The sequence below is a fragment of the Dermacentor silvarum genome, chromosome 8 (assembly GCF_013339745.2).
Source record: "Dermacentor silvarum isolate Dsil-2018 chromosome 8, BIME_Dsil_1.4, whole genome shotgun sequence".
Classification (NCBI taxonomy): domain Eukaryota; kingdom Metazoa; phylum Arthropoda; class Arachnida; order Ixodida; family Ixodidae; genus Dermacentor; species Dermacentor silvarum.
In genome coordinates, this window is record NC_051161.1 from 135633197 (window position 1) to 135660933 (window position 27737).

The 27737-nt window shown below is 46.7% G+C and overlaps 1 protein-coding gene and 1 long non-coding RNA gene across 6 annotated transcripts in view; one reads left to right on the forward strand and one right to left on the reverse strand.

Moving 5' to 3' along the window:
- Positions 1–27737, reverse strand: part of LOC125947384 (uncharacterized) — a 63396-nt gene that overhangs the window by 27018 nt on the left and 8641 nt on the right. Inside the window, exon 3 of the long non-coding RNA XR_007468255.1 lies at positions 1494–1613. This is a non-coding gene — a long non-coding RNA (uncharacterized LOC125947384). The remainder of the gene's footprint in view (positions 1–1493; positions 1614–27737) is intronic.
- Positions 17779–27737, forward strand: part of LOC119462440 (zip homologous protein 2-like) — a 52795-nt gene continuing 42836 nt past the window's right edge. The window contains exons 1-5 of one of the 5 annotated variants that reach the window (XM_049672020.1): positions 17779–17927; positions 18023–18084; positions 18149–18211; positions 18304–18360; positions 20393–20451. In XM_049672020.1, the coding sequence (XP_049527977.1) occupies positions 17819–17927; positions 18023–18084; positions 18149–18211; positions 18304–18360; positions 20393–20451 (350 nt within the window). In that variant the 5' untranslated portion in view covers positions 17779–17818. The remainder of the gene's footprint in view (positions 17928–18022; positions 18085–18148; positions 18212–18303; positions 18361–20392; positions 20452–27737) is intronic. The other 4 variants (XM_049672021.1, XM_049672022.1, XM_049672024.1 and 1 more) reach the window with 4 other exon arrangements.

The following is a 27737-nucleotide window of genomic DNA, read 5'->3' on the forward strand; positions in this document are numbered from 1 at the left end:
GCACGACGCTAGCGATGAAGTTGGCTGAAGGCAGCTGCGCCTGATGCAGCTGTCGCAGCTCGTCGCGGACTACTGCTCGAATAATCTTTCGAAACGACTCGACGTCCGTCGTGAAAGCTCCTAGGCTGCTGGTCGCAGAGGAGAGATTTACTTGCCGATCGTATTGGTGTGAACGCTGGTGCAGGGCCTTCTCCATGGCGACGGCGTCAGTGAGAAATTCGGTGACCGTTTTGGGTGGACTACTCATGAGTCCACCAAAAAGCTGCTCTTTCACGCCCCACATCAAGTGACGCAGCTTCTTGTCTTCCGTCATAGTAGGGTCAGCTTGCCTGAAAAGACGCACCATGTCTTCCACGTACATAGCCACACTCTCATTAGGCTTCTGAATGCGATTGGAGGGCCCATTCTGCTCGTTCCCGGCAATCGGAGCTGGCGTAGGTGTCCAAGAGCCTGCAATAGAACTCATGCCATGTTGTCAGGACGCCTTCACGGTTCTGGAACCACGTGCGAGCACCATCCAAAAGACTGAAGTAAACGTTCCGGCGCTTCGCTTCATCGTCCCATCCATAGAACTCAGCGACGCGCTCGAAGTCTGCCAGCCAGTCTTCCACGTCTTCAAGAAGGTCGCCATGAAAGGGACTTGGCATGCGTGGCTTTTGCAGCGTGTAATGAGGAGGTACCGGAAGTACCAGAGTAGCTGTCACAGGGTTAGTCGTGGTAGTAGTGGATGTAGCATCCATACCTGCCAACGTCGTTGTCCTCGCAGTTAAAGGCTCAAACTCGGGGGCCAATCCCTGGATTCTCCGGCTGGCGCGGTGTACTGGGGTGAGCTCCGGTTGCGGTCTCGCGTTCCTGCTGCTAGGAGGGGTCTGTTGCATGGATTGAGAATACCCCACACCTCCACCAGAAAAATCTCACGTTTAATAGACAGGCGGCTTCCAAAAGAGGCCGTTAAAGTAAGTCCGAGTCGTCGAAGGGGCAGCGCAGCACCGACAAAAGACCAAGGCGCTAGCTCGAGAACAAGACCGTCCTCGTCTTCTGGGAGCATGATGGCACAAGCGCGTGGCAATATGACGGGGAACCAGTGTGTTAGCTTCTGATCAATAGAATTATTATATTAAGACTGCTTATCATCACTGTAAAACAAATCGCACTAGCCATGCCATGCATCCTTTTTGTATTTGTGTGAGCAACATGCATTCAGATTGATCTATTCGACCCCTTTCGTCTTTTGCACCATATCGCTGTGCGAGTAAAAACTGGACTTTTTCTTGGTGAAAGAGTGCTAGTCTAACACATAAACTAGCTCCATGGCAGTTTGCAATAAAGGAGTGTTAGCATCCTCTGAAGACATGCCCTTAAAGAACAGTGCAAAAACAGCTCTTTAAAAAAAGAACAAAAGTGCATCTGTCATAAAGGCCAACTCTTGTGTTTTTTACTTGACATATTTTTCAATACCAATATTCAAGTGCAAACTCACCATATTATATTACCTTGTCAATGAAGCAAATCACAGTGGTGCTTAACTGTCGTGGGAACTCGGACGTGATGATTGGCACCAATCCGCAGCATAGCATTGTCTGCTTACACTTCATCTCCTGGCCCAGCCATACCTATAGCAGCATTAAAACAAGTGAGATTAGTGCCATAAGAGAAACAATATAGAAAGTGACACTGAACAAAGCAGCCTTCATTAGGCATAAGCAGTAATAAAATGCAGACATTTTACCCAAAGCTATGTTCACTTTGAGCAACATAGCATCCAAAGTAAGAAAGATGTGATGTATGGACCATCTATGTGAAAAAGATTACTCGATAGCCTCTTTTCTGCCTCCCCCCTCCCTCTCATGCATGAATGGCTGTCTGGCTGAGTAAACCAGGTTTATCCCAGATATAGTGTAACCAAACGTCACCTGGTGGGACAATCCTGATATTATTCCAGAACATGCATCCTTACAATGATTTTAATGTTTTTTGTAATGCTGGCTATCCTACAGGTCCAGCAACATTATAGCACCAATAAGGCTAATGACATTACCCGATAAGGCTGACCAATAAGTGCCCCAAGAAGCATTACTGAGAATGTCTACCGGGAAGCCTTCATTACATTTTGACAACCATCCTTCTATAGCTTAAGCACAATTTTCATCCACATAGTACAAGCTTTAGGCATCTGCACAAACTTACTGCAAAAGGGCACCATAAAGAATACCACAATAGTTTCCTATCCAATTCAGCCTTAAAAATAAACACTGGCAAGTTCTTTACTATGTATAGAACTAATGAAGCTGTTCTGGAATTAACCTTTTTCCATACATGCAAAAATCACCAGCACTATGACTTGCTTATGAGCATTTTGTAGACAAAAGTAGTGAGGGATTTGTAGTGAGAGACTCCATAATAATTTGGACCACCTGGGTTTTTTTAACGTGCACCTAAATCGAAGTACACAGGTGTTTTCACATTTCGCTCCCATCGAAAGGCAGCCATGGTGAAAGAAAGCAAGTCAACATGCTGAACCTATCTTTACATGATTTTTGAGGTAAAAACAATTGCCAAAACATTCCCGATGCACTCGACATGTTTTGGAGAAGACAGCATATAAGACTTTCAGTGGTGGGAATGCCCTCCAGTATTTTGGAGCTTTTGGAGCAGCCACCTCTGTATTTGGAGCAGGTGCAAGCTTTTTACGAAATAGGGGAAAAAATGTACTTAAATATTCTATCAATTGACATGATTTCTACATAGGCCGCAAGTTCACAAAAAAAAAACACAAAAATATACAAGTAGGATTATGTAGAGAAGAGATGACAAAAGTGAAGGATATTGCACCAACAGGCTGGATGCAGCATGAAAACTGTTCATAGTCACAAACACACAAATAAATATTACACATACATATATCAGAGCACAAAATACATCACTAGGTACGGTGATTTTCACACCAGCACGGCCCGAACAGGACTATAATGCACTAACAAAGACTGACAAGTACAAAATAAAAAGGAATGTATTTGAATTATGCTCGTTTTTTCTTAGCCTTATTCATAGACTGTAGCTGTTTCATACTGGCTGCCATTTTCTCTCTTGCTTTCATCAGCAGAGCTTGTCCGCTTTGGATGTCATCAAAAATTTTGTTTCATTCCATGCTCAATTAGTAGTTCCGCATTTTTCAACATGCGCTCTGCATCCACAGCTTCATTTTGTGCATCTGCTTCAGATTCATTTGGTGTTGATTGTTCAGCATCAGTTCGGAGCTGTTTAAGAGCCTGCTTTTCCTGTGCAAGGCGTTCAGAGTATCGCTTCGAAGCATTTCTCACAGCTTTTACGTCTCTTCTAATTTCAAACTTGCAAGGGTCGCCGTCATATCGTTGTGCAAATGACAGTGTGCGACGGATGCCATTAATACTTTCACGAGAGAGACTGGACCTATCATGGAGCACTCTGTTGTTTTGGCTGAATCCACGCTCCACATCTGCATTTCCATGTGGTAAGCGAGTAGAGCCTTCCCAAGCTTTGTCAACAAGGGGTATTGATTTTCTGCATTCTTTCGCTCGAACACATTTTGCCAGTAACTATCCAGCCACCCATCTACAGTCGCATGCAATGGCTCCAAGCAGAATTGTCACTTCATCCAAGAGAGATGACACGTCACTTGAGGGGATAACTTGCGGTTCATATTTGGCAAGCTCCCTAAATGACTCTCTTGAGGATTCGGAAACACAAGCACAAGCACTAGGCTCCAAGCACGAGAGGTGCATGAGAACAGAGTTCTTCAGAGGAAGCTGCTTCAGAAGGTACCTGGCACATTTCATGTAGAATGTTCGTGCTCCAAGTCTAAAAGCTGCTTTTTTGTTTGCACTCCACGACACCATGGCTGCCTCAGTGTCTGCGCCAAGCTCAACGTTTGCCTTCCAGTTCTCAGAAGATTCTACGTCGAGCATGGCCAGTTGACGCCCGGACATGTTTTGAAAGACATTCAACCTCAGGAACCTTCCCAAGACTTTCTTTACAAGCATCACACACTCTGAATAAAGAATGAGAATGAATGGCTCACTTTTCTGGAACAGTGTAAAGAACTTCGTAAATATCTCAGCTGCATTCTTCACAAAGAGAGCCTTATGCAAAATTCCTTGTTATTAATGGTCTTCCTCAAGCGCTCCTTGATGCTCCCGCTACTGCGCACTGGTGCTTCGGCAGCCAGTACACTCTTCAGGGCAGGCAACTGTTCAAGCAGTCGCTCCAAAGCTGGCATTAGTGACAGCCAGCGACTGCTGATGTGACGCAAAAACACAACTTCAGGCAGTCCAAGAATGTTCTGTTGTTCTTTCAAGTGACCGCTCTGCACCGATGAGTGCTTAAAGAAATAGTAGGTGTCAACTACTGCACTCTCTAATTCAGCAGCAAACGAATCTAGCGCATGCGAAAAGGCATTGTGCACCTTATGCAGCCAGCATTCTCCCACATCAATGAGGGAAAGATTGTCGTCCGGAAGTTTTTTCTTCAGTGACTTCATTACGTTAGGACCGTCACTGAAGAAAGAAAAAAAGCCCACACGAGGAATGTTCACAAGTGCCTCCTTAACACACTTAAAAATTATATTTGAAGTAGCACTGCCTAAACGAAACGAGCACAAATGTTCCACGAAGACTTGCTTGTGGACATCAGAAAAGTAACGTACAAGAACGTCAAGCTGTTGACAACGCAGCTCTGGCAGGGGTGTTTCATCCACAACTATACTGTAAAAAACAGCAGACTGATTCAGTTCTTTTGACACAAGGCCTTCAAAGTAAGGGCCAAGGCCATCTGAAACAATGTAGGATGTTTTCTTTCGACTGCATGAAAAATCTTGGGCAATCTTTGAGTCTGGAAACATAGCGTGGTATAATAGGGTCACTGTGTCTGCCCAGCTGTATGGCAGTTGACGCAATGTTATAGCCAAAGCAAAACGTGCTTCACTCGCAGTCACTGTGTCAGCATGGGACATGATGTTTCTTGCTCCAGTAAAGTCCAGAACAGCCTGCACAGTCGGCGGTCGCTTCAATGTGCCATCAGGACCACGTAAAGCTTTGCAAAGCGCGATGTGCTTCTTGGATCATAGAGCAGCAGCTGTCAAACGACATTCTCAGAATAAGCAGTGTATGTTGTGCTGCACACAATGCAAAAAGCACCTTCTTCTTTGTCACCTGGCCTGCACCAGAGCCCAATGCAGTCACCATTGTCATCTTCTTGGCTTAGTGTATCTTGATTGAATTTGCTGCGACGGCCTGGATGAAACAGGAGACAAATTACTTCATTTGTTACTTGGCTGCTTAATCTAACATCAGTTATGTTAACACCCAGTGAAAGAAAATTTTAAATATCTGAACTTGTACACCAGAACAGACTTCCAAACAATGATTTTCCAGTAATTATTAGAACAGCATGCCTCTAAATAAGGCACAATTGACGAAGTAACTGAGCAATACCTTGTGGTCAGGACACTCGCACTGACAGCGCGCCAAGCGACCACCATTGCAGTGCATTGTCATTATACGAGCTGCGATACACAATGCCGTAATTGTTTAAACATACGTCTTGCCCAAAATGAGCCCCCGAACTACATTTTCATGAATATATGTCGTGCGCTCATTTGTCATCATCTGCCGGTCTCTGATTGCGGCACATTGAGGCGCCAGCCACACCGGCAGCCCAGCTGCAGAAACGTGGTCGCCGGATCCACTTCGGAAATCTGTCGCAACCTAAGTATTTATCGTCGATCTGCAGGTGTTAAGCTCGGTCCAATGTCGACGGCGGGTGTACACGGCGTTGTAGGAGCCTTGGCTTCTCCTTGCATAGCAAAACAGTCTTCAGTGTGGTCGATTTCATTAAGATACGCGACAGCGGTGCCTTTACTGATATACCAACGTTCGCTTGTAAAATTTGTCAAGAGAACCTCTGTACGCCCGTCGACTAAGGAGACGACGGCACGGGCGATGGCGACTCCTTGGCGGAAGAGAAGGGCGGTTGCATGATCCGCGACTGCTTCTTCGGTGAGCTGTGTGCCGCAACTGACGGAAACGAGGCTGCAAGACAGTGGCAGTATGCAGACGTCCTCGCGATATTACGTAAGGTGCGGCATTGTCGTTCGGCTCCATTGGTCGTGTCGTTAGCAGGGAAAAGCGTTACTACGCCGTCGTGTATGTTGACAACAGTGCCATACTCCTTTAAGAAGTCCATGCCTAAAATGAGTGATTTGCAGCAATCTGGCGACAAAAGCTGCGTTCCCGATTGTGAGCCTTGCAGTACATTTGCTTGTAGGAGTCATAATCTGGCCGCCAGCATTGCGAATATAAAGGCCCATCCATTTTGTCCTGACTTTTTGAGTTTCTTGAGTCTGCCAGTGGCTCGCTCATAATTGAAAAGACTGCGCCAGTCTACTAAGGCCGTCCCTTCATGCCCGTCTATCGTAACAGCGAGGTCAGCAGTCACAGTTTTGTCAGCATTTACGGTTTGGTCAGCGTCTTCCTTTCTCGGCAACAAGGGGGGATTTTCGGCAATTTGAGGACTTGCAACCTTTCCCCTTGAGGACGCTGCTTTGTTTCCCCGCCGTGGGCTGGGAGAACGACCTCTCACGATGTCAGCAAAAGTGCGTCTGTTCGGCAAGGCAAAACGTGCTGGAGACGATGAGTGCGACCGAGATTATAAGAGTTCAATTGCCGGCTGGTGTGGCTGTCGTCGAAGGGGATACGGTTTTCATCAGCCAGGCAACGTGTAGTGGCATATGGGCCGCACTGGTAGCCAGCTGGGCAAAGAGGGCAGAAACAATAGATGTGTCCTGGTTCTCCACAATTATAGCACAATGGTCGCCGATCTTCAGTGCGCCATATATCGGTCCTACGGAACTGGGGCCGTCGGACAGGTTCCCATTGGGCCCAGGCTGCGACAGGAGGCCGTTGACGGTAATGTAGCGCCAGCAGGGAAGACAAGGGACGGTAAACAGCGTCTGTATGGCTGTGTGTGTTCGGCTGGTACGGTGGCTCCGAGGGCGACGCACCGCGTCTGAATAGCTGTATGCATTCGGCTGGTATGACACCTCGGTACGGATCTGCCAAGGGACAAGCACCTGTCGGAGTTCGCCGTACCACTTCAGCAATGGAGGCAACCGGAAACTCGTGCAGCGGGGTGCCTGCGGTAATGGTGCGAGCCTAGTGTTCTCTTTCGCAATTTCCTCGTGCACAATCTGGCGTATCAACTGGCGTAAGCAGGTTTATCGTCCGTAACCAGTGCTGCGGCTCTTGTCGGTGCCCCGGCAATCAGACGATCGTACTGTTGGTACCGCTGCTGCAGCGCCCGCTCGATTGCTGTGGCCTCTTTAATGAACTCGTCCACTGTTGTTGGTGGATTGCGCACAAGGCCAGCGAACAGCTGCTCTTTGACACCACGTATGAGATGGCTGAGCTTTTTAGCCTCTGGCATGTTGGGATCTGCACGGCAAAACAAACACGCCATGTCTTCGGCAAAAATGGCGACACCTTCATTTGGCTTTTGGATACGCGTATTGAGACGGCGCAGTGCGTTTTCACGTCGATTTGTGTCTCCGAATGTCTAGAGAAACCGACGCGAAAAGTCCTCCTACGTTGTCAGACTTCCCTCGCGGTTTTCAAACCACGTCTTTCCACTGTCTTCAAGGGCGAAATAGACGTTGAAAACCTTCTGGTCGTGGTGCCAGTGATTCGAACTCGCTACCCGTTCATACTTCTCCAGCCAGTCCACCGCATCTTCATGCGCGTCACCGTGAAACGGTTCGGGAATCCAAAGGTTTTGAACTGTTACCCGAGTTGGGCTGCTTGGTAGTGCTTATCAGGGGCGTAGCCAGGGGGGGGGGTTGGGGGGGTTCAAACCCCCCCCCCCAAAATTTTTTCCGCACCCCCCCCCCCGCCCCACTTACCCACCCTTTGTTCACGTCGCTTCGCGCTGACATAATTCAAGGAACCGGTGCTACTATATCACAATTTCATTCCTGGGCGCTTCCGTTTGGGTTGGTAATTTACAGCGAATCATTTCTGCATATGGAAAAAAACTGTCGCGGTGTTTGTCAATGCTTTGACGCTCTCTGAGGATTTGGGCGAGAATGTGGCGGCCGCATTCTGAAGCAACAAATGCGGCAGCCGCATTTTAGATGAAGGCGAAAATGCTCGAGGCCCGTTTACTTAAATTTAGGTGCACGTTAAAGACCCCAGGTGGTCGAAATTTCCGTATACATTTCCGCCGCTTCCCTTCAGGTGCCGGTTAGGCCGCGCTCGCGCAGGATCTTAGGCTACGTTCACACTTGGTCTCGGAGCTGTCGGAAGCGGCAAAATCTTGCAAAAATCCACTCGCTATAGGCGGCAAAACAGGCAGAAGAACAAGCGGCGAGCCAAATCGGTCTCGGACCGATTTTTTTCGCTATGGCGAAGCGGAAACGAGGCGGAAAGTCGTTCTGCTCAACCGGAAGCTACACTAGCATGTAAACAACCGGTCGTAAAATTGAACATGGCACCAAAAGTGTAGGCTGCAATGCTGATCGACGCGGTCAAGAACCAGCCCTTGCTCTACGACAAGAGTGGTACTAAAACGTACTGTCAGCAATACTCGCGATAGTATGTCGCGCGACCGGAGGTGCGGCAACGAAGCCTTGGCGTGACCCAACTTCTCACGCTTTTGCAAAGCCAGGCGAACCCACCACCACCGTTTCCAAGGTGTCCGCGTCTTCCGTTTATTCATTGTCCATTTCTAGAAAACAAGTAGGTAGAAGTATAAAAGCCATTTCTTCTTCCACTTTCATGGCAGAAAATAGTTGGGCAGATTCCTCGTTGGCGCTCCATAATTCGTGCACGTGCACGGTATGTTGCAGAAGTCGCGGGGTGCTTTTATCGTCGCGACGATAGATTGGGAGCATAGGTCTCACATAGGACGCGCAGGCTTTGGCGAGCCCCAACACAAGGGCCAGCCCGGGTTTTAGCTTTGGTGTTCCCGTTGCCGCTTTGGTGTTCTGGAGGCGCCGACAATAATACGAAATGATGAAATGTTATTACAACTTGTAAATAAAAGCTATTAAAGAAATATTATCACGCCTAGGCAGCCAACCTGTGACTCAGCGCTACCGCGCCCGTGTGAGGAGAATCACGGAACGCCAACGAGGAATTTACCGAAGGTCGCAAATGACACGCGAAGTTGCACAAAATGATCACTTTTGATGACGGGTGGGTCAATGAATGAACATACCGCTCGAAATAATGCGATAATGAGCGCCACCACGCCGACTAGATGGATGTGGACGAAAGCGGCAGAAGCAAAACAAATGTGAACTACTTGGACATATGCGGAAAAGATTTTCCGGCCGCTTTGGCCTTTCCGCCCGCTTGCCGCTTCCCAAGTGTGAACGTAGCCAGTCTGCGCACGAAACGTCTCTTGTATGCGATTGCGCCCCTACGGAAGGCTGGTTGTTACTGTTGTGTTGTTGAATCGCAAACCAGCAATTGCGCAAGGCTGGTAGTTGCTGTTGTGTTGTGGAATCCCAAACCAGCAATGTACACACGAAGGGGTTGATGCCAGCAGTGAAATTCCACCGACTCGCAACAGAATGAACGAAACAGGCAGCCGACAAGCATGGATTACTGCTGTGCGCAGTACAGCGTAAGTAAACTGTTGTTGTAGGCGCTGACAGTTCTCGTCGGAGTTCACGCGTCCTGAGAAATTGATTATGTGCACTATGCACTAAACAAGAACGGAGTTCATTCCTGCATCACTAGTAGAGCACTGCACGGGCCGATTTTTTCAGCCCGGGCCCGTTTTTACGTTGGGCGGCCCGCCCAAGCCCGATCAAAACTTTTATGGCGAGACCCGGGCCCGGCCCGGGTCGGAAATAATCTACGTTACCCGCCCGGCCCGGCCCGCCACCCCTTTACCTTAGGCCTGAGCCCGACTCGAAACCGGCCCGAGACCGAAAAATAATGTTTTTCAGAGTTGAGACGCCAGAGAATAACTCGCTGCACGTTACATGCACACCACCAGAAAGCCCGAGCCTGGCCCGGACCCGCGTCAAAAAGCACACGCCGTGCCCGAGCCCGGCCCGAGCCCGTGAAAAAACTGTTCTACCCGGCCCGGCCCGTGGGCCGGGCCGGGCCCGGGCTTTCGGGTAAGCCCGAGCCCGTGCAGTGCTCTAATCACTAGTACACCAATCAGTCGAGATCCTGTGAGGTACAAGGCCGCTTCCTGTTTGCACCGGTATAAGTGAAGCAGAAATGAGTTGCACGCACGACTTAAAATGCATACACATGCCATATCTATGCTGTGCGGTGAAATATTCTGTACAATTCTGAATCTGTTGACGTAAAGGCAAATTACCGCTGCACACTCGCACACAGCGGAAGACACAGCGGCCCATGCACTTGCCGCAGGAAATGCAACCCTCTCGTATGAGGAAGCAGGGCGACGAAAGCTTCGAAAAAAAAAAAAGCCTTCCCCGGTTTTTGCGCGTACTTAAGTTTCTAGCGCAAAGACGCAGCGAACAAGTTATTGCTATGGGAGTATGTATAGCCTGGTCACGCATGCATTTTCACGTGTATAGCCGACCTTGACTTGTGAAACGCACTTCGCCCCGACGAGGACGACGCCACCTACGCTTAACGAAGATTAACAATTAATGATGGCTTCTCCGATCGGGCGGGTCGTCTCAACGATGCGTTTTCGAAGACTGGTCCATTCAGTGGCACGATGAGAGACCGTTGCTACGAACGCCGACTGTACCTGTCGTGCTTACTGTATTTTACTGAGCTTGCTTTACTTTTTAATTTATTCTTCACAAGCACACGCAAGGGGGGGGGGGGGGTCCCATGTCTTTGATATACATGTATAGAGTCTGCTTAAACTACCGATATTTATTATCGATCACGCCACGTAGAGGAAAGCAGACGCTTGCCCCCCCCCTCCCCCGGTCGGGCCGGCGGAACCCCCCCCAAAAAAATTTCTGGCTACGCCCCTGGTGCTTATGCTGGGGTGGCGGCCGTTGATGAAGATGATGTTTGGAAGACACCAAATTCGAGGCTCAAACCTTGCAGGCGGCGGCTCGTGCGGTGAACAGGCGTCTCGACGGGTAGGTGTCGACACGTAGGAGTGCCTATCATGAGGCGATGGTACCCAGCACCTCCACCAGTGTCCCGATACACAAAGCTCAGGGGCTTTATTATAAAAGCAGCTCGACCGCGCTGTACTCGGGAGAAGATACCAGAGAGGCGCCAACAAGAATGTCTTCTTCTCTTGATGACTTCAGGAATCTCGAGCAGCCCGGTCGTCATCTTTGTCGGCGCCCGCACTGGTGCACGAATACCGACGAAGGGAGTGGAATTGGGGCATTCATTCATAAAAGTATGAATTGGCAAAGGGTCAAACAGGAATGCAGGGAGCATTTACGGCTAAAAGGGAAAGTGGCAGGAGAGTAGACACTCCTTGGCTTTGTATACGTGTGGACAGGAGCAAATGCCAAAGAGGAGAACAAAAAAATGCTGGAATGCATATCAAGTGACATTAATGAGCTAGGAGGAGGGTGCCAGGTTATTATACTAGGAGACATTAACGCACACATAAAAGACATGGACGGGTATACAGACTCAACAGGCATCATGATGCTGGATATGTGTGAAAGGCATGACTTAGTTGTGTGCAACAGTACTGAGAAGTGTGAAGGGCACATCACATTGGAGGTAGGGAGCCTGCAGTTGACGATAGATTATGCACTAATGTCACATAGGACGCATGATAGGCTAAAGGTAATGAACATAGATGAATATGGCTCCAGAAGTCTAGCTGGTGATCACAAATGTATTAAGGTGAGTTTCAGAAGAGAAATGAAAGTAGGTAGGAGGCAAGATGAACAACCAGGTGGGATATTTTACTGGGACAAGCAGCTGGAAATAGCAACCCAACAAACTGAGGAAGTAATTTCAGAGGATACTCAAACAGAATGGACATATGCAAATTTAACAGTGCTATTTGAGCTAGAGCTTGCTAAGGTACGAGTCAGGCCCAAAGGGAACAGAAGACGTAAACTCAAGAGCTGGTGGGATGAGGCGGTTAAAAAGGCCATAGAGAAACGTCAGGAAGCATCCAGGGAACACAGACATTCAAAGCGGCGGGGTGAACCAGAAGCTGATGTCGGCAGAAAATGGAATAACTTCTTAAACTGTAGAAGGGAAGCGTCCCATTTGATCAATGAGAAGATTAGAAGAAAGGGGACCCAATGGTTGTCAGAAGTAAACAAAAAGGATAGAAAAGCAGCCGAAGAAATTTTCGAAACATCTCGACTCCTTGAGTAATAAACTAGCCTAGAGCAGAGGTTCATAGTTACAGCTCAAGGTGTTGGGCTAGAAGGAGATGAGGCAATAGAACATATAAGAACAATGATAGAAAAATTTTAAGAACGAAACGTAGCGTGTGCTCAATCAGGTGAGGATAGACTAGTTAGTGCAGTGGCTCCACTCGAACAAAGCGAGTGGGAAAGGGCAAACAAGAGGGTTCCTAGTAGCACGTCAACAGGTCCTGATGGCATCCCAATTATGTTAATAAAGACATTGGGCCGAAAATCTAAGAAAGCATTAAGAGAGGCAATGAGCAAAATGATAATGTACGGTAAAGCCCCCGACGGGTGGAGACTGAGCAGGATGAGCATGATATATAAGAGAAAGGGGGACAAAGCCGACATAAACTACCGTCCCATAACAGTGACATCTGTGGTTTAAAGGGCAGTGATGCAGATTATAAAGGACAGACTGCAGGCATGGGTGGAGGGCGAGGAGGTTCTGGGGGAACTACAAAATGGGTTCCGGAAACAAAGAAGGTTAGAAGATAACTTGTTCTCATTGACGCAGTGTATTGAAATAGCAGAAACGGAACACAGGCCCCTATGGCTCGCATTTCTGGATATCAAGGGAGCCTATGACAGTGTAATCCAAAAGGATTTGTGGGACATACTGGGCACTCTAGATGTCGAAGATGGAGTAAGTAATCTTTTAAACAATATCTATAAAAGCAACAAGGTGCTTATAAAGTGGGAAAACAAGGTATCTAAACCTATATACATACAGCATGGGCTTAGGCAGGGGTGCCCTCTGTCACCTTTGTTGTTCATGCTGTATTTACAAGGAATAGAGAAAAAATGAGAGAGGAGCGGACTTGGCTTCAAGCTTTCCTTTTTCAAGCAAGGAGAATGGATTAAACAGTCATTACCAGGACTGATGTACGCGGATGACATTGTACTTATGGCTGACAGCAAGGAAGACTTGCAGGGGTTAATGGACATCTGTGGTAAACAGGGAAATAGCTTAGGTTTGAAGTTTAGTAAAGAAAAATTGGCAGTCATGATTTTTAATGATAATCAGAGCAGCGAGCATAGGATACAGAGGGCTACGCTGAAGGTAGTGAATAAGTACAAATATCTTGGAGTGTGGATAAACAATGGGGCTGAGTACCTAACAGAACATAAAAATATGTAATGGCTAAAGGTAGCAGGAATGCAGCTGTGATGAAAAAAGGGCACTGTGGAATTACATAGGTACGAAGTGGTGAGAAGGATTTGGAAAGGGGTGATGGTCCCTAGTTTGACTTTCAGTAATGCGGTCCAGTGCATGAGATCAGAGGTTCGAGCAAGGTTGGAAGTTAAGCAGCGAGGGGTCGGTAGACTGGCTCTGGGAGCACACGGAAATACACCAAATCAGGGGGTACAGGGTGACATGGGATGGACGTCATTCGAGGGCAGGGAAGCTAGCAGGAAAATAGAATTTAAGGAGCCTTTGAGAGAAATGGCAGAAAAGCGGTGGGCAAGGAGAGTTTGCAGTTATTCGTACATGAGGAATGTTGACACAAAATGGAGGAAGCTGACCAGAAAATTGTCAACCAAATATTTGGACTGCAGGAGGGGTGGAAACCAGGAAACAGTGGTTAAGAAAAAGGTTAAGGAAACAGAGAGGGGTCTATGGAAAACAGGGATGCAGACGAAATCAGCACTGGGAACATAGAGAACTTTCAAGCAAGAATTTGCCAAAGAAAATATCTATGATAATTCTAGGGGAAGCTCTTTGTTGTTTGAAGCCAGGACGAGAGTATGGCGGACTAAGATGTACCGAATCAAGTACCAAGGTATAGACACGTGCGGTGCGTATGGAGAGGAAGAGGAAATAGCGGAACACCTCATACTTTTCTGTAAAGGGCTTAACCCTACAGTGCAAAGCAACAGGGCAGATTTTTTCAAACCATTGGGGTTTAGGGACAGTGAAGGTAGCAAGTTCTTTAAGCAGGTAGAAATAACCAAACGGAAGTTATCTGATTGGTGGCTAAAATCAAGGCAGGGGTGAAATTTCACCCACCACAAAGTACAAAATATGTTATTAGTCGCAGCTAGATGGCATATGCCACCGCCCGATTTAAAGGGCTCAGCCTCATTTATCCATTCATCCATCCATCGACGCGGCAATATGGGAATCAATAACCATCCTCCCCAAAACATTTTCGCTTCAATGTACTACACAATTAGGACAACTTAGGGAAATATAATTAAGAACACAGAATCTGTGCAGGCACGGATGTTAGAAGAGAGAGAAACAGAAGCCTACAAGAATGCATAATAATAAAGGTAACCAAAGCCCTTCTGCTTTTGTCGGGTGAATCATAGCAAGACATAAAAGGATATGCGTGCCTCACAACACAGTCCCTGAAAAATATGTCACAATACAGTCAGTAAGGAGCACAGCATGCATATCTACAATAGCCTCCAATTATATTTAACTCAGAGTAGGCTACTTACATAAATTGATTAAACTGAAGGTTGACCAGATTCTAAATATACGACTCAAGTAGACCGAAACTGCAAGTTATGAATATGGCATATTCATAGCAAAAGTGCTGTACATTATGTCACACATGCCAACCTGTGAGCTTTATATTTTGTAAAAATTCTGCAGACACAAAAATGCTTTATTGGGGAGATTGCACACATTCTTTTTAAAGCTTCCTCGCAGCACTCACATTGTTGCATTGATACACACATTATAGACCTTATTTAACTTGAGATGAAGCACACAAAGCAGCAGCGAACTTGAAACACCGGAACTGACAACATTGTTTTATATCACAGAGCGCATTTTTAGTGCTCTTGCTGCTGCCGATTTAGACTGTTTCAGGAATTTATCTGTACAAGTTTGCCTAAAGCAAATGCCCCCTCTGGTATACTCGTTAGAGACTTTGCATTGCTAATAAGAAAGCAGTGCATGTACCATCACAATTACCTTTTCTAGATGCATTTTAGCAATATCATGCCACCCATCTCTCAACAGCTTTAAAAACATCTTAACCAACAGTACTTCATTCTCGTAAAAATAGATGTGACATTTATAAAATTGTAGAATGAGCCCAAATTTGTAAACTTCATGAAAAATTCAGGAGAGTTGACAGGTATGAATTATACCAACAAAACCTACAGCTTGTGTAAGTGGCAGGGACCGTTTTGTACACACCTTGTCGCAGCATGCAGAACAGATGCTTTGCCGTGCTGTTCCGGCTGCAGAAATTTCTCAGGTTCGTATGTGGTGTAGAGATACCTCTGGTTCACGAAATCTTGACATCCCTAAACAATAAGAAATGTTCAATTTAAGGTAATCCCTGCTTAAACTGCAAACTTGCAAGTTCACAACATCATGTTACATTCTGGCAAGTCTCGTACAACCAACTACACAAAGCTACATCTGGTTGTTACATCATGGGCGGTTATTTAACATGAAATGGAACTGCAGCCAAACATGAATCTATCAAAAGCTTCACACAAACGTACATCTGTAGTAAGTGAAATGTGAATTGTACTACGAAGAAAATTCCTTAGCACATGAAAAGCGGTCCAAAATCGAATTTCTTTAGGTGGTGGAACAAAGCATTGTATCAAAGGACGATGCGCTGGACATTACAGGAACAGACCCCCTATTTTTTAGCAGAGAAAAAAAAATTGTGATTAAGAAGAAGCATTGCTGTTGTAATCTCGGCTTCTCTGAAATAATCAAAATTTACAAATACACGAAAACACACAGGACACCCAACACAAAAAATACAGGCTGTCTGACGACACTATAAATAGAAGAATTCACATACAAGCTAAAATCTGATCATGCGTCAGACGCAACAATCTGGTACCACCTCGCGCAGCCGTTAGCTGACGTACAGCCTCCCGCATTTTTAACTATATCTCACCAGCATACTATGAAATAGGCGTGCGTCGTCCTGAGGAGAGCAAGATGACGCTCGCACTCAAGAGTGCTTTATGCGCCTGTGCCGGTCTCGCTAAGTATCGCCGTTGAAGGCGCTAAAATGGCCCGTGATCGACACTCGCGCGATATAGTTAAAAATGCGGAAGGCTGTACTTCTAGAAACACATATACACTATTTCTCGCTGGGTAATCATGTACAGAAGCAGTAACTTTCCCTGCTTGAATTTTTCTGCCCATCCAGGTGAAACAATCACCGGCGCTAGCATACTTTATAGCAGATAGCAAATAAACGATAAAGTTCCTGGCAACATCCAATAGGTTTCAGGACATTTTTGTGAAACTGTTCGCTAAATGTGCACTGCGACATGAACAACGTACATTCGAAAAACACATTTATCATTGTGGTCGCTTTACTAATCACCTCGTGATCCGTATAACAATCCACACTTCACAAACCACTGACTACAAAACTGAGCGCAAGCGCCGGACTTACCTTTCTAGGCGTACTCGGCAAACGCTCCTTCGTTTCACAGGTGACGCGGCGTCGACTGCACCGACGATCCTTCCGACGTGAACACTGTTGAATTGCGGATGACCTACAGCACCTGATAGCACAACTTCCAACAAATTCTTCCGTGCACTGTGATCGAATGCGATGGTATGAGAGCCTTTTTCATGAGCCGGGAACAAAGAAAGCGCGAACGGGTCGATAATCGACATCGATAATCGACATCGGCGCACCACACGAAACATACTGCGAGCTACGTTACGCGGTCCCAGGGGTTATGTGATCGTCATTGCACACAAGGGGCACGACATTTCCTCCCGGCACAGCGTACACACGATTAAACTTCCACATCGACCTGTCTGAACGCAGCACGCACACACAGCAACAGGGGACAACAGCCGAAGACGGGAAAATAATATCATCTGCAATTTTTCCGGTCATGCACGATGGTGATGATGATTTGTGGCTAATGAACCCTTTGTAACGGGTGGACTCAATACAATAGTGTCCTAGCCTAAAGAAAAAAACTATCCATAACCACATAGTGAAGAGCTATACCACACCCGGCACCGTTGACCGCTCGTGACTACGGCTCGCCACCACCGCTCAAGGCGAGTCGCGGTACGAAATTGGGGCGCGCCACGCGCGGCCGTTTCAGCGTTGGCGGCGCGGGCTTGCGAAAAGGCGGTGCAGCGCGTTCCGGGAACTCTGCCCGGCAAATCTGATTTAACAAAGGCGCTCTAATTTTCGATTGCCTCGGTAATTACAAAGTTTACGATATATTTAGCACACATTTTCTCCATGAACAACATTATGATAAATATGGAACAAATGTTGCTAACCAGAATGCTATGCTTTAGCAGACGTCGATTTGGACGCGCGAAGTCACAGAGCGCTCCGACGGCGCAAGAAAACGTTGGTTAACTCTGAAGTTCTAGTGAAATACCGTGGTCGTCGGTATCGGTCGCAGTAAGCTTTTTGACGTATGAACTCTACGTTTGGATTAATTTGTAACGCTGCTCACTGAACGACAGGATTCGTGATGAACAAGTTAGTCTACTGTAACAACTGCTTTGCGCAGCCATCGAGAACTCTAATGTTTTATGTCACAACATGCGCCCATGTATACTGCCAGACTTGCAAGGAAGAGTGTAAGCATTCGTAACCATTGTAACACCATCTATGTTTAGCATGTGGCGTGATTCTGGAGATTTACTTTGCCCCTGAATTTTGCACTTCTGCTCAGGCACTCGTTACTCCTGCAAGATGTGCGGAGCAACGTGCACGACTGCTGCCTTGTCTCAAACCGTACGTACCACGTTCTGTTGTGCGTCGTCTACAAAAAGGCGTTCTCACGGAGATGCTATTTCAGATGAGTCAGGATGTCCGGGAGCTTTTCAAGGACCCTAAACAACTTCTACAAAGAGCAATGATGGTATGACTATTGCAGTAACTCGTTATGACAGCATCCACGCCTTTTACTATACCGTATGTGCTTACCTGCACCGCATTTCCTTTTTCCCGCAGATCAGTGAATTCCAGGTGTCTCAACTAGTCAGGTTAGCGACGTGCCTGAGACAAGAGGTGAGAACATAATTTTTCCTTCTTGCAACATTGCTTTATGCGCACTGGAGGCTTTTCCGGATTTCGTATTCTTCGACAAATGCCTATACAGTGAGACCGAAACCGGATGCAATTAATCCGAATACCTTCACTCCGCGCCAGCTTATGATCTGTTCTGTGACGTACTGGCAGTGTTTAAATAAGGTAGTGCGGCAAAGTTAGAATAAATGTAGACATATATCGGAGGACTTTGAGCACAAAGTGCTATGGTTATGGTCAGTTTTAAATAACCAGAGAAAAATTGAATGCGTAATGAAATGAAATCTCAGGGCTATTTTTTTCTCAGTTATTTAAATGACGCAATAGAACAACATGCACCCAAGATGTTTGACGGTGGCCGTCACGCTGTTTTGCTGTTTTTATTATTTTAAATTTTTTTAGGGATTCGTTGTGTTCACATTATTAGTATTCGTATACAGTAAAGGGCATATTTATTATGTGCTTGCCTAAAGAATGTTCACCTCCTTTGAACTATATATATATATATATAGATATATATATATATATATATATATATATATATATATATATATATATATATATATATATTTAAATGATGAGAGCTTCCCAGAAAGCGTTTTTGGTCATGCTTCTAAATGTTGTATTTCCTACAGCAACCCAGTCTGCTGTTTTAACATAATGTAAAAATAAATAGAAAGCAGGTATAGGCCCATCGAACCACATCATAAGAACATAAATATCACAGTAGGGTTCAGGATGAACATAGATGTTGACAGACAGCATAGACAGTGCAGTGTGTGTCCACTCTCTTTTCTGTGTCCTGTGTCGACTACACTGTTAAATGCGAAGCATTTCTTGGCGAACATTTGCCACTTTGGGAGCATCTATCTATCTATCTATCTATCTATCTATCTATCTATCTATCTATCTATCTATCTATCTATCTATCTATCTATCTATCTATCTATCTATCTATCTATCTGTCTGTCTGTCTGTCTGTCTGTCTGTCTGTCTGTCTGTCTGTCTGTCTGTCTGTCTGTCTGTCTGTCTGTCTGTCTGTCTGTCTGTCTGTCTATCTATCTATGTATCTATCTATATATCAATCTATCTATCTATCTATCTATCTATCTATCTATCTATCTATCTATCTATCTATCTATCTATCTATCTATCTATCTAGCCGCCTGCGTCTTGGTGCTCTCATGGTCGTTTCGTTAACTTGGTATGTACAAAAATTGGCATAGTATGACAAGAGTGTATGACGACCATAAATGATAGGTCATGACGTTAATGTCATGATATGCGTGTCATGTAGGTCATGAAACAGCCGCCTACATCTTGGTGCTCTCATGGTCATTTCGTTAATTTGGTAGGCTCCCCGCACACTGCTTCGTATAACATCTATTCCCACAGCGCGTGGGATCTACCGGCTTGTTTCTTTCGTCTTTTTTTTTTTTTAATAACACGGAAAACCATCAACTCGCCCAATCAGCCGTTCTTCTTCAGATTAACATACACGATGACACGGTGGCCTGCATTGAACGCTTTTTGTCTCATCGACAGGAATAATTTAATCTGGAACCGTAATTAATCTTGTTCGACGTTCGTTTGAGGTGCCTATCACTCCCGCTCTTTTAATTGCATGGCATTTTCGTATCCCCATAGATCGTTAATCCCCTTCGCTCGCGACAGATTGGGCCGGTTTGGGGTGTGGCTTTATTGTTCTAGCTTAAACATTCCCAAGCGTTGTGTCGGTGCTTTAAACAGATAAGCAACATCTCGCCTTCACTTGCCGTGATACTGATCTCGGTCTTATTTAATCGCTTTTAGCTTGTATCAACGATGAATTACATTTACTATAGCCAATCTCTGTCGGCTTGATTGCACCCTTTCTCCTACCCCTCAAAATAATTATAAAGGACACGCACGCTTCTTTTCTCCCAAATGTCCATCGAACAACTGTTGCATACTCGTGAAAAAGTGGCTTTCGACTAAAAATCCTGGTAACTGATACGCGCTCGTTCACGTCCAGGTGAGCACGCTGAAGGCGAACCATAAGAAGGCCACCGAGCTGGGGATCAAGTACAAGCAGTAAGTACACGTTCATGCATGAAGGGGAGATGTAGAGAGAGAGAGAGAGAAAACGTAGCCACGTCAAGTCGACCCGGCAGTCATTGGAAAATGCTGTCCCGTCCACTACTTGTCAGAAATACAGGGTGTTTCAGCGAACACTTTCTAAAATTCTTAAAGTTTACCTGTGGCAGATCGCCCAATTCTACTTAATGAGCCGGTCTACTCGAAGCGGCGGACATTACTTGCGCAAAAAATTGAAATGCATAATCGCCGAAATAATAAAAATTCACTAATTAAGTTTTTAACTAATTACCTGATCGCTCATATTGTAATCTACAAATTGTAGCCGCGGAGTTCGCAAGACTACAACTTGGAACGAATTCTCGGGATGACACCAGTTTCGGGATATTAAAGGGACACTAAAAAGAAACCGGAAGTTGAGCTTAAATGGTAGATTATCCTTTCACGATCACAGTCATACCATTCTTACTGCAAACAGATGTTTAATAAGCGAGAAAATAGCGAAAAACTGAAGGTTAGGTGCTGACGCCCCTTCGAATTTCCCGCACTACACGTTCGTGACGTCGGAGATTACAAACGCAGGCCGGTCGCGATTGGTCGAGAGCGATCTATCGCTGTTAATAAAACGCAAAATGAAATACACCTAAACGTACATAAACAGCATTTTCCAACTTTTTAAACCGTTTCAAGCGAGGAAGTACAAGTTTAGCTCAAAATTAAATAAATAAGAAAAAATCGCATGGCGCTACATCCGGTCGTGATAGTTTCGTAGTTGCGTTTTTGCTCCATGGATCTCGCGTGCGCGTGTTCGGCTATACACTGTTTGGTTGCATGTTGCGTGGCTCGAAAAACGTTGACTTCGCGGGAAACAGCCAGAAAATGCCTCGTGTGTGTAGTGTTGAGGGCTGTATAAATGGCCAAAGGCACTTGCTCAGGGGCAGTGGCAGTGTTGACCCGATTGTGTCCTTTCATGTGGTGCCGCGCGATGAGCCCGGCTCCCCGGCGTTCGCAATGGCTCAGTGCTCTGCCAATGATAAAACGGCAAAAGAGCCAAAGAAACCGATGGTGTGTTCTCTGCATTTCTCGCCCTCGGATTATGTATATAATCCTGTCCTCGGAAAGTATCTTGGCGTGCCCCAGAGGCCAGTCCTTTCTCGAGCAGCTGTTCGCTCAATGCTACCTTCATCAAACCCCCTATCGGTGCCCCTGCAGCAGCAAACTGGCGACTCGGTGAGTGCTGAATGTCATTAAATAAAGCCACGAAATAACCTTACCGAGTACGTGCGCAACTTTCTACGCTTGTTCTGTCGGGAACATCGTCGCCTGGCGGACCGGACGCTTCGCCTTCCGTCGACGAAAACGAAGCTCTGCTTTCCGCCGGCGCGGCCGGCGGCTCACCGCCATCGCACGCGGAAACACCTACCGCTCGAGCACGGAGGATCATTTCGCGCTCCGTTTCACTGAATATCGCTGAAATGCAGTCCTGCTTCCCTGGCGAGCTCTTCGTTGCAAGGTTCAGCGGCAGCAACGGTATCCATCGCGGCGAACGCAAACGCAGCGGCCATGCATGCAGCCATGATGCAGCCAGCGCCTCGGCCGTTTACGCAAGCGGTGACGTATCATGGCGCATTCTGATTCGCTGAGAGCAATGAAATCTGTGACGACACTGCTTCAGCGCCAAATCTGGGGTGAGAGAAATTGAGGAAGAGATATTTGGTCTTTGTTTACGAATTTCTCCGCTAATAACTCATATTTTTGCACCCAACAAAAACTGCATGCATTCCTGAAGGGCCCTTCTTTTATTCCAGCTGAACTTCCTGTTTTTCTTTAGTGTCCCTTTAATTCCCGAACTTTGCGGAGAAGTGCATTGGCGATCCAGTTAATTGTGTGCTTGAATGCATAAATCGACGTTTTATTAAGAAACTAACTGGAACGCCAATGCATTTCTTCGCAAAGTTGTGTCATCCCGGGAATTCGTTCTCAGTGGACCCGCCTTGCGAACTCCACGGCTACAATTTGTAGATTACAATATGGGCCATCAAATAATTAGTTAAAACTTAATTATTGCATTTTTATTAATTAGTCGATTGTGAATTTGAATTTTTTGAGCAAGTAATGTCCGCCGCTTCGAGTAGACCGGCTCAATAACTAGAATCGGGCTATCTGCCAAAGGCAACCTTAAATAAATTTTGAAAGCGTCTGCTGAAACACCCTGTATATTTTCAGCTGGGCACTGAGTCCCGGTGTCTGGACCCGTTGGCGTGTTTTATGCGGGCCAAAAGGCAGTGGTCGTTGTCTAGGCGTACCGCAGCCGTGGCCTAGTGGTAGAACGCCCGCCTCGGCTGCGGGAGGCTGTGGGTTCGATTCCCACCGCCGCCGGGCACCCACTGTTTCAAAAGGGTACAAGCGTACCCCGGCCTGGCGTTCGGCTTCCTTCAGGGGTGATACGCTTGGGAAAGGAGCCTGCGCCCTGAATTCCCGTCGAAACCAACGTGAGCACGGAAAAAAAGTGGTGTCTGGGCCGCTCCCATGGCGGTCATTTCCCATGTGGCGCCCCAAGCACCTATTGAGGTGGGGGCACCTTCGGGTTGAGGTCAAACACCCCTTTCCAAGCGTTCAGGTCCCATAATGGCCGAGCACCAGGCCGGGAGCGCGCTTTTACCTAGTTTACCGGTAGTTTATCGAGGAGGCTATGGCTGAACACGATGCCTGTCGCTAAACGAGACAGCAGCTATTAAACGTGTTCTCGCTAAGCTGGCCGGAGTGCCACGAGACAGGGACCGACCAGTACCGGTGCCCCAAAGAGCAACAATTAGTTTTTCGGCTGGTCAGGGAAGACTGCGCCTTCAAGGTCAGCGTAGTATTACGCCTGCTGAGCGTTCCGCTGGGGGAAATGTTATTAGCAGACGTTCTCGTCGCTTCTCGATCCTCGCTTTCTATAGCTCTCGCTCATTCTTGCGGGCGTTCGATGTCATTTGGAGCTTTGAAAGTTCGAGCGTTTTCCGCGCACTACTTGCATCCGCTGTTACAGTTTGGGACGAAGCATCGGCGCCCCATTTTCGATAATCAGTGAACGCATTCACAGCGAACACTCAAATCGTAGATGAGAAGTGGAGGAACTGCAGAACTTAGAAATGACGATTCTGACAGCGCGAAGCGAGCGGCAGACTCTGCCTACTCTGCTGTTCCGTCGGGCCACGTCTCCCCGAACGTGCCGCAGGAGTATAATTAAATTTTGTTTCCCCGCATGGTAGCTATGTATCGCATACATTGATCGGCACTTTTTATGGTGCATGATAATAAAGCTAAACAAGTTCTCGTTTGGTTGTTACGCAAAAAAAAAAAATTCTAAAAGCACGAAGTGCAGTTTTTCTATACGCGCATGGGTATGGTTGCGAATCGTCTGCTTCGGTCGCAGATCGGCTGGCTACGATCGCAGATCCTCTGATCTTTCAAGTGCGCTAGTTTCTTGCTCTCATTGCCGCATAAAAAGCATGCGATCCCAAATATAAATCTTGCAAAAATATTTATACCAAGGCGGTGTACAGGTCTATTATTCCTTGAGTGCAAACAGCGCTGGCGCAAATCTGTTTGCGGCATCCCACCACCCAGCGCAAGCGGCCAGTAGCAGACGATGCCGGGCGCCGTCGGAGAGCATTTTTTTTTTCCGTGACCGCGGATACGCGCGCTCCGCTCCGACCGTAAGGGAAGTAGTTCGTTGCGTCGCCGCAAGGGGACCTTTATCGATGGCATTTCTAGATATTAAAGTAGCTTATGACAACGTAGACAGGGAATTGTTATGGGAGATTCTTCAGCACGAAGGCATAGATGACGATTTCGTGGAGCTGCTGAGGGAGATATATAGAGACAACCAAGTATAAGTGTATGGGAAGGTCGAAAAGGTAAATGGTGGGAATTCACCAAGGATTGAAGCAAGGATGCCCTCTGTCACCATTGTTGTTCACGCTTTACGTTAAGGGTATAGAAAGCCGACTGGAAAACAGCCAATTAGGCTTTGATTTATCCTACATGCGTAATGGACAAATGGCGCAACAGAAGGTCCCTGGACTTATGTACGCAGACGACATTGTCCTACTAGCGGACAATAAAAAGATTTACAGATACTTGCGAATATCTGTGGGAACGCAGCGACAAATCTAGGCCTTAAGTTTAGCACAGAGAAATCGGGGATTATAATCTTAATGAACACACGAGTAACTCGTGGTGTCAATTCAACAGCAAGTAATGCCCATAGTGAAGCAATATAAGTACCTCGGCGTACACATAAACGAAGGAAAGAATTACTCAAGCAACCACCAAGATAATCTGAAAATAAAGGGGAAGCGGAATGCAGCAATAATGAAACACAGAGCACTGTGGGGCCACAATAAGTATGAGGTGGTGCGTGGAATCTGGAAAGGAGTAATGGTGCCAGCGCTAACATTCGAAATGCCATTATATGCTTAAAATCGGATATATTGGCGGGTTTGGAAGTTAACCAAAGATTAGTAGGCCGGTTGGCTTTTGGAGCCCACGGTAATACCACAAATGAGGCAGTGCAAGGTAACATGAGTTGGGCCTCTTTTGAAGTCAGAGAAGCACAGTGCAAAATTAGTTTTGAAGAAAGACTCAGGAACATGGATGAAAATAAATGAGCTAAAGTGCACAAGTATCTGTACCTGAAAAGCGAGCACACAAAATGGAGGAAGAGGTCAAGGAAGTTGGCAACCAAGTACAGGATAATCAAAACTATCGACAACCAGGTGTCATCAGAAAGAAAGTGAGGAAAATTGAGAAAGAGAATTGGACGCAAAGAATGGAAACAAAAAGGACCATGGAGATTTACAAGAATGAGAAGAAAGAAATTAGAAGGGAGAATCTGTACGATAACACAAAGGGCAGTGCCTTGCTATTTGAGGCTCGAGCCGGTTGCCTAAGAACCAAAACATACCGTAGCAAATATTCGGAACTAGATGAGCCATGTGTATGCTGCAGTAAAGATCCAGAGACCACTCAGCACATCCTAATTAAAATGCGATGGGATCCACCCAGCGAGAACCGTAGGTAACGTGCGACTCCCAGAAGCGCTTGGGTTTAAGGTGGAAGGAAACATCAACAGATCAGCCGTAGAGATAAGCAAGAGACGATTAGAGTACTGGTGGGAAAAAAGCAAGGAAAAGATGGATACGACCTGATCTCTTAAAATCATAGGTAGCGGTACAAGGTAAATTTTTGAAAAATAATGATGAGATGTATACAAAAATGCTAGATAAAGAACATGTATAGTATACCCTGAATAAATCAAGCAGGCTAGGCGAATATTTGTTGCCGCCCCGTTTCAAAAGGGATGCCAATCATCATCATCATCATCATCATCAAGTAGGGAGCCTACATGCAAGTGTCGTTTTAGCGGCGCTTGCATGTAGGCTCCCTAGTCCGATGGGGATACAATAGGTACGATGTTCTCCGGGGTATGTGGAAAGGTGTAATGGTTCCAGGGCTAACATTTGGAAATGCGGTTGTTTGCTTGAAGTCAGGGGTACAATCAGGACTTGATGGCAACCAAAGGTACACCAAGGACGAAGCCGCATGTGCTTGCTGTGGTAGAGCTAGAGAAACGGTGGAACATGTTTTATTGGAATGTGAAGAAATCCACCCAGCTGCAAGTCTAGGCTCCTCTGACCTCCTTGAAGCCCTTGGGTTCAGGGATAGCAAGGACAAAGTAAACATGTCAGCTGTAGAGATTAGTAAGAGGCGGTTGGAGGTTTGGTGGCAGAAAAGTAGGGAGACCACAAACAACGGAGACGTACAGAAACAAAGTTCGCAGTAATGGTTCAAAAAGTTGATGCCTGTAATTCTTTGTATTTGTGTGTTTCTCAAAAATAAAGGTAGCACATTAGGCAAAATAATAAAAAGAGCTTGGTGGCGCAACCCACCACCCCGTTTCAAAGGGGACGCTCTAGCATCCATCCATCCATCCAAGGCGAGCGTCATAACCACTGCGCTATACACCCACGCTTGCAGGAGGTGCATTTATGGGAACCATATGGTGCATTGTACTGAAGATTGCAACACAATTCCTTTCAGAGAGAGAAAGGAGAGACAGAAAGAATAGAAAGAAAGAGAGAGAAAAAAAGAAAGGGAGAGAAAGAAAGGCAAAAAAAAAAAGCCGCATATCCACGAAGTGAATGATGATGAGTGGGCGAAGCACCGGTTGATCATTCGGGTATCCGTGAATCCCCCGTACATGCGAGAGCGCGGGAAGCGGCCGCAAAACGCCTAAAGCGTTCTCTACTTGAGGTTGGTGGCGCCGATGCTCGGTTCAAGCGCGAGCTTCGCGAGCCCTCAGCTCCGGGTCCGCTTGCCGGCATTGCCATTTTGCTGCAGCGTCCCGCGCCCTAGACTCCGGATCCGCTTGTTGTCTGTGTCGCCGTGCTGCAGCAGCATTGCGAGCCCTCGACTCCGCTTGCAGTTGAGCTGCCACTCTCCCCTTTTCAGCCATAGTGGGCGCGCGTTATCAGGAGCGACCGTTTCATCCATGGCTGAAGAGAGAGAGCGCGCGTCGGGAACGGACGCCTTTGTGCACTGCAGCGCCCCTAGCGGACTTCACGCAAACCGAGCTACGGACGAGGGACAGGGCTCGACCCTAAGGTGCTTCGCCCCTAAAAGAGGGAACCTGGCTACAACCAAGAGACGCAATCAATCGGCCAGGCAATCGTTGCTGAAACACCCGGTATATAGTACCGCTTCCACTGGTCACCTTCAAGCTGCAACAGTCTTCGCTTGTGTGAATAAGCTTTTTGTTTGCTGCGGCTGAAAAAGCGGTGCCCCTCTTCACAAGAACGCTCTTACGCTAGAACCGCTCGTGAAAGCATGATGCCAGCCAGGCGTAATGTTGGGCTGTAATTAACCAGAGAGGCCGGCCAATAGCACACAGTACTTATACGAGCGAATTCGACCCCGGTTGCACGTAAGAGCGTTTCTCCATTGGCCGTCGTGCGGGAGCTCTGATAACTAGACGAACGCCAACCCCAGATGGCACATACCTATGAGAATTTTCGTGAATACTGGCCCTGATAGCGCGCAGCCCCGCCTTCGTATAATTTTCGGTGTGCGCATCGGTATAGGTTATGTATTATTCGACTATACTCGTGTGATTGCCTTGGACATAGCAAGAACGGAGAACTGCTAGCTAGCACTGCTGCCACTGGCCAGTTACGCTACGCGTAAAAAATAATCTGAGTGACGCGAAAAGTCGACGTCACTCCTCCCGCTCTCGTTGC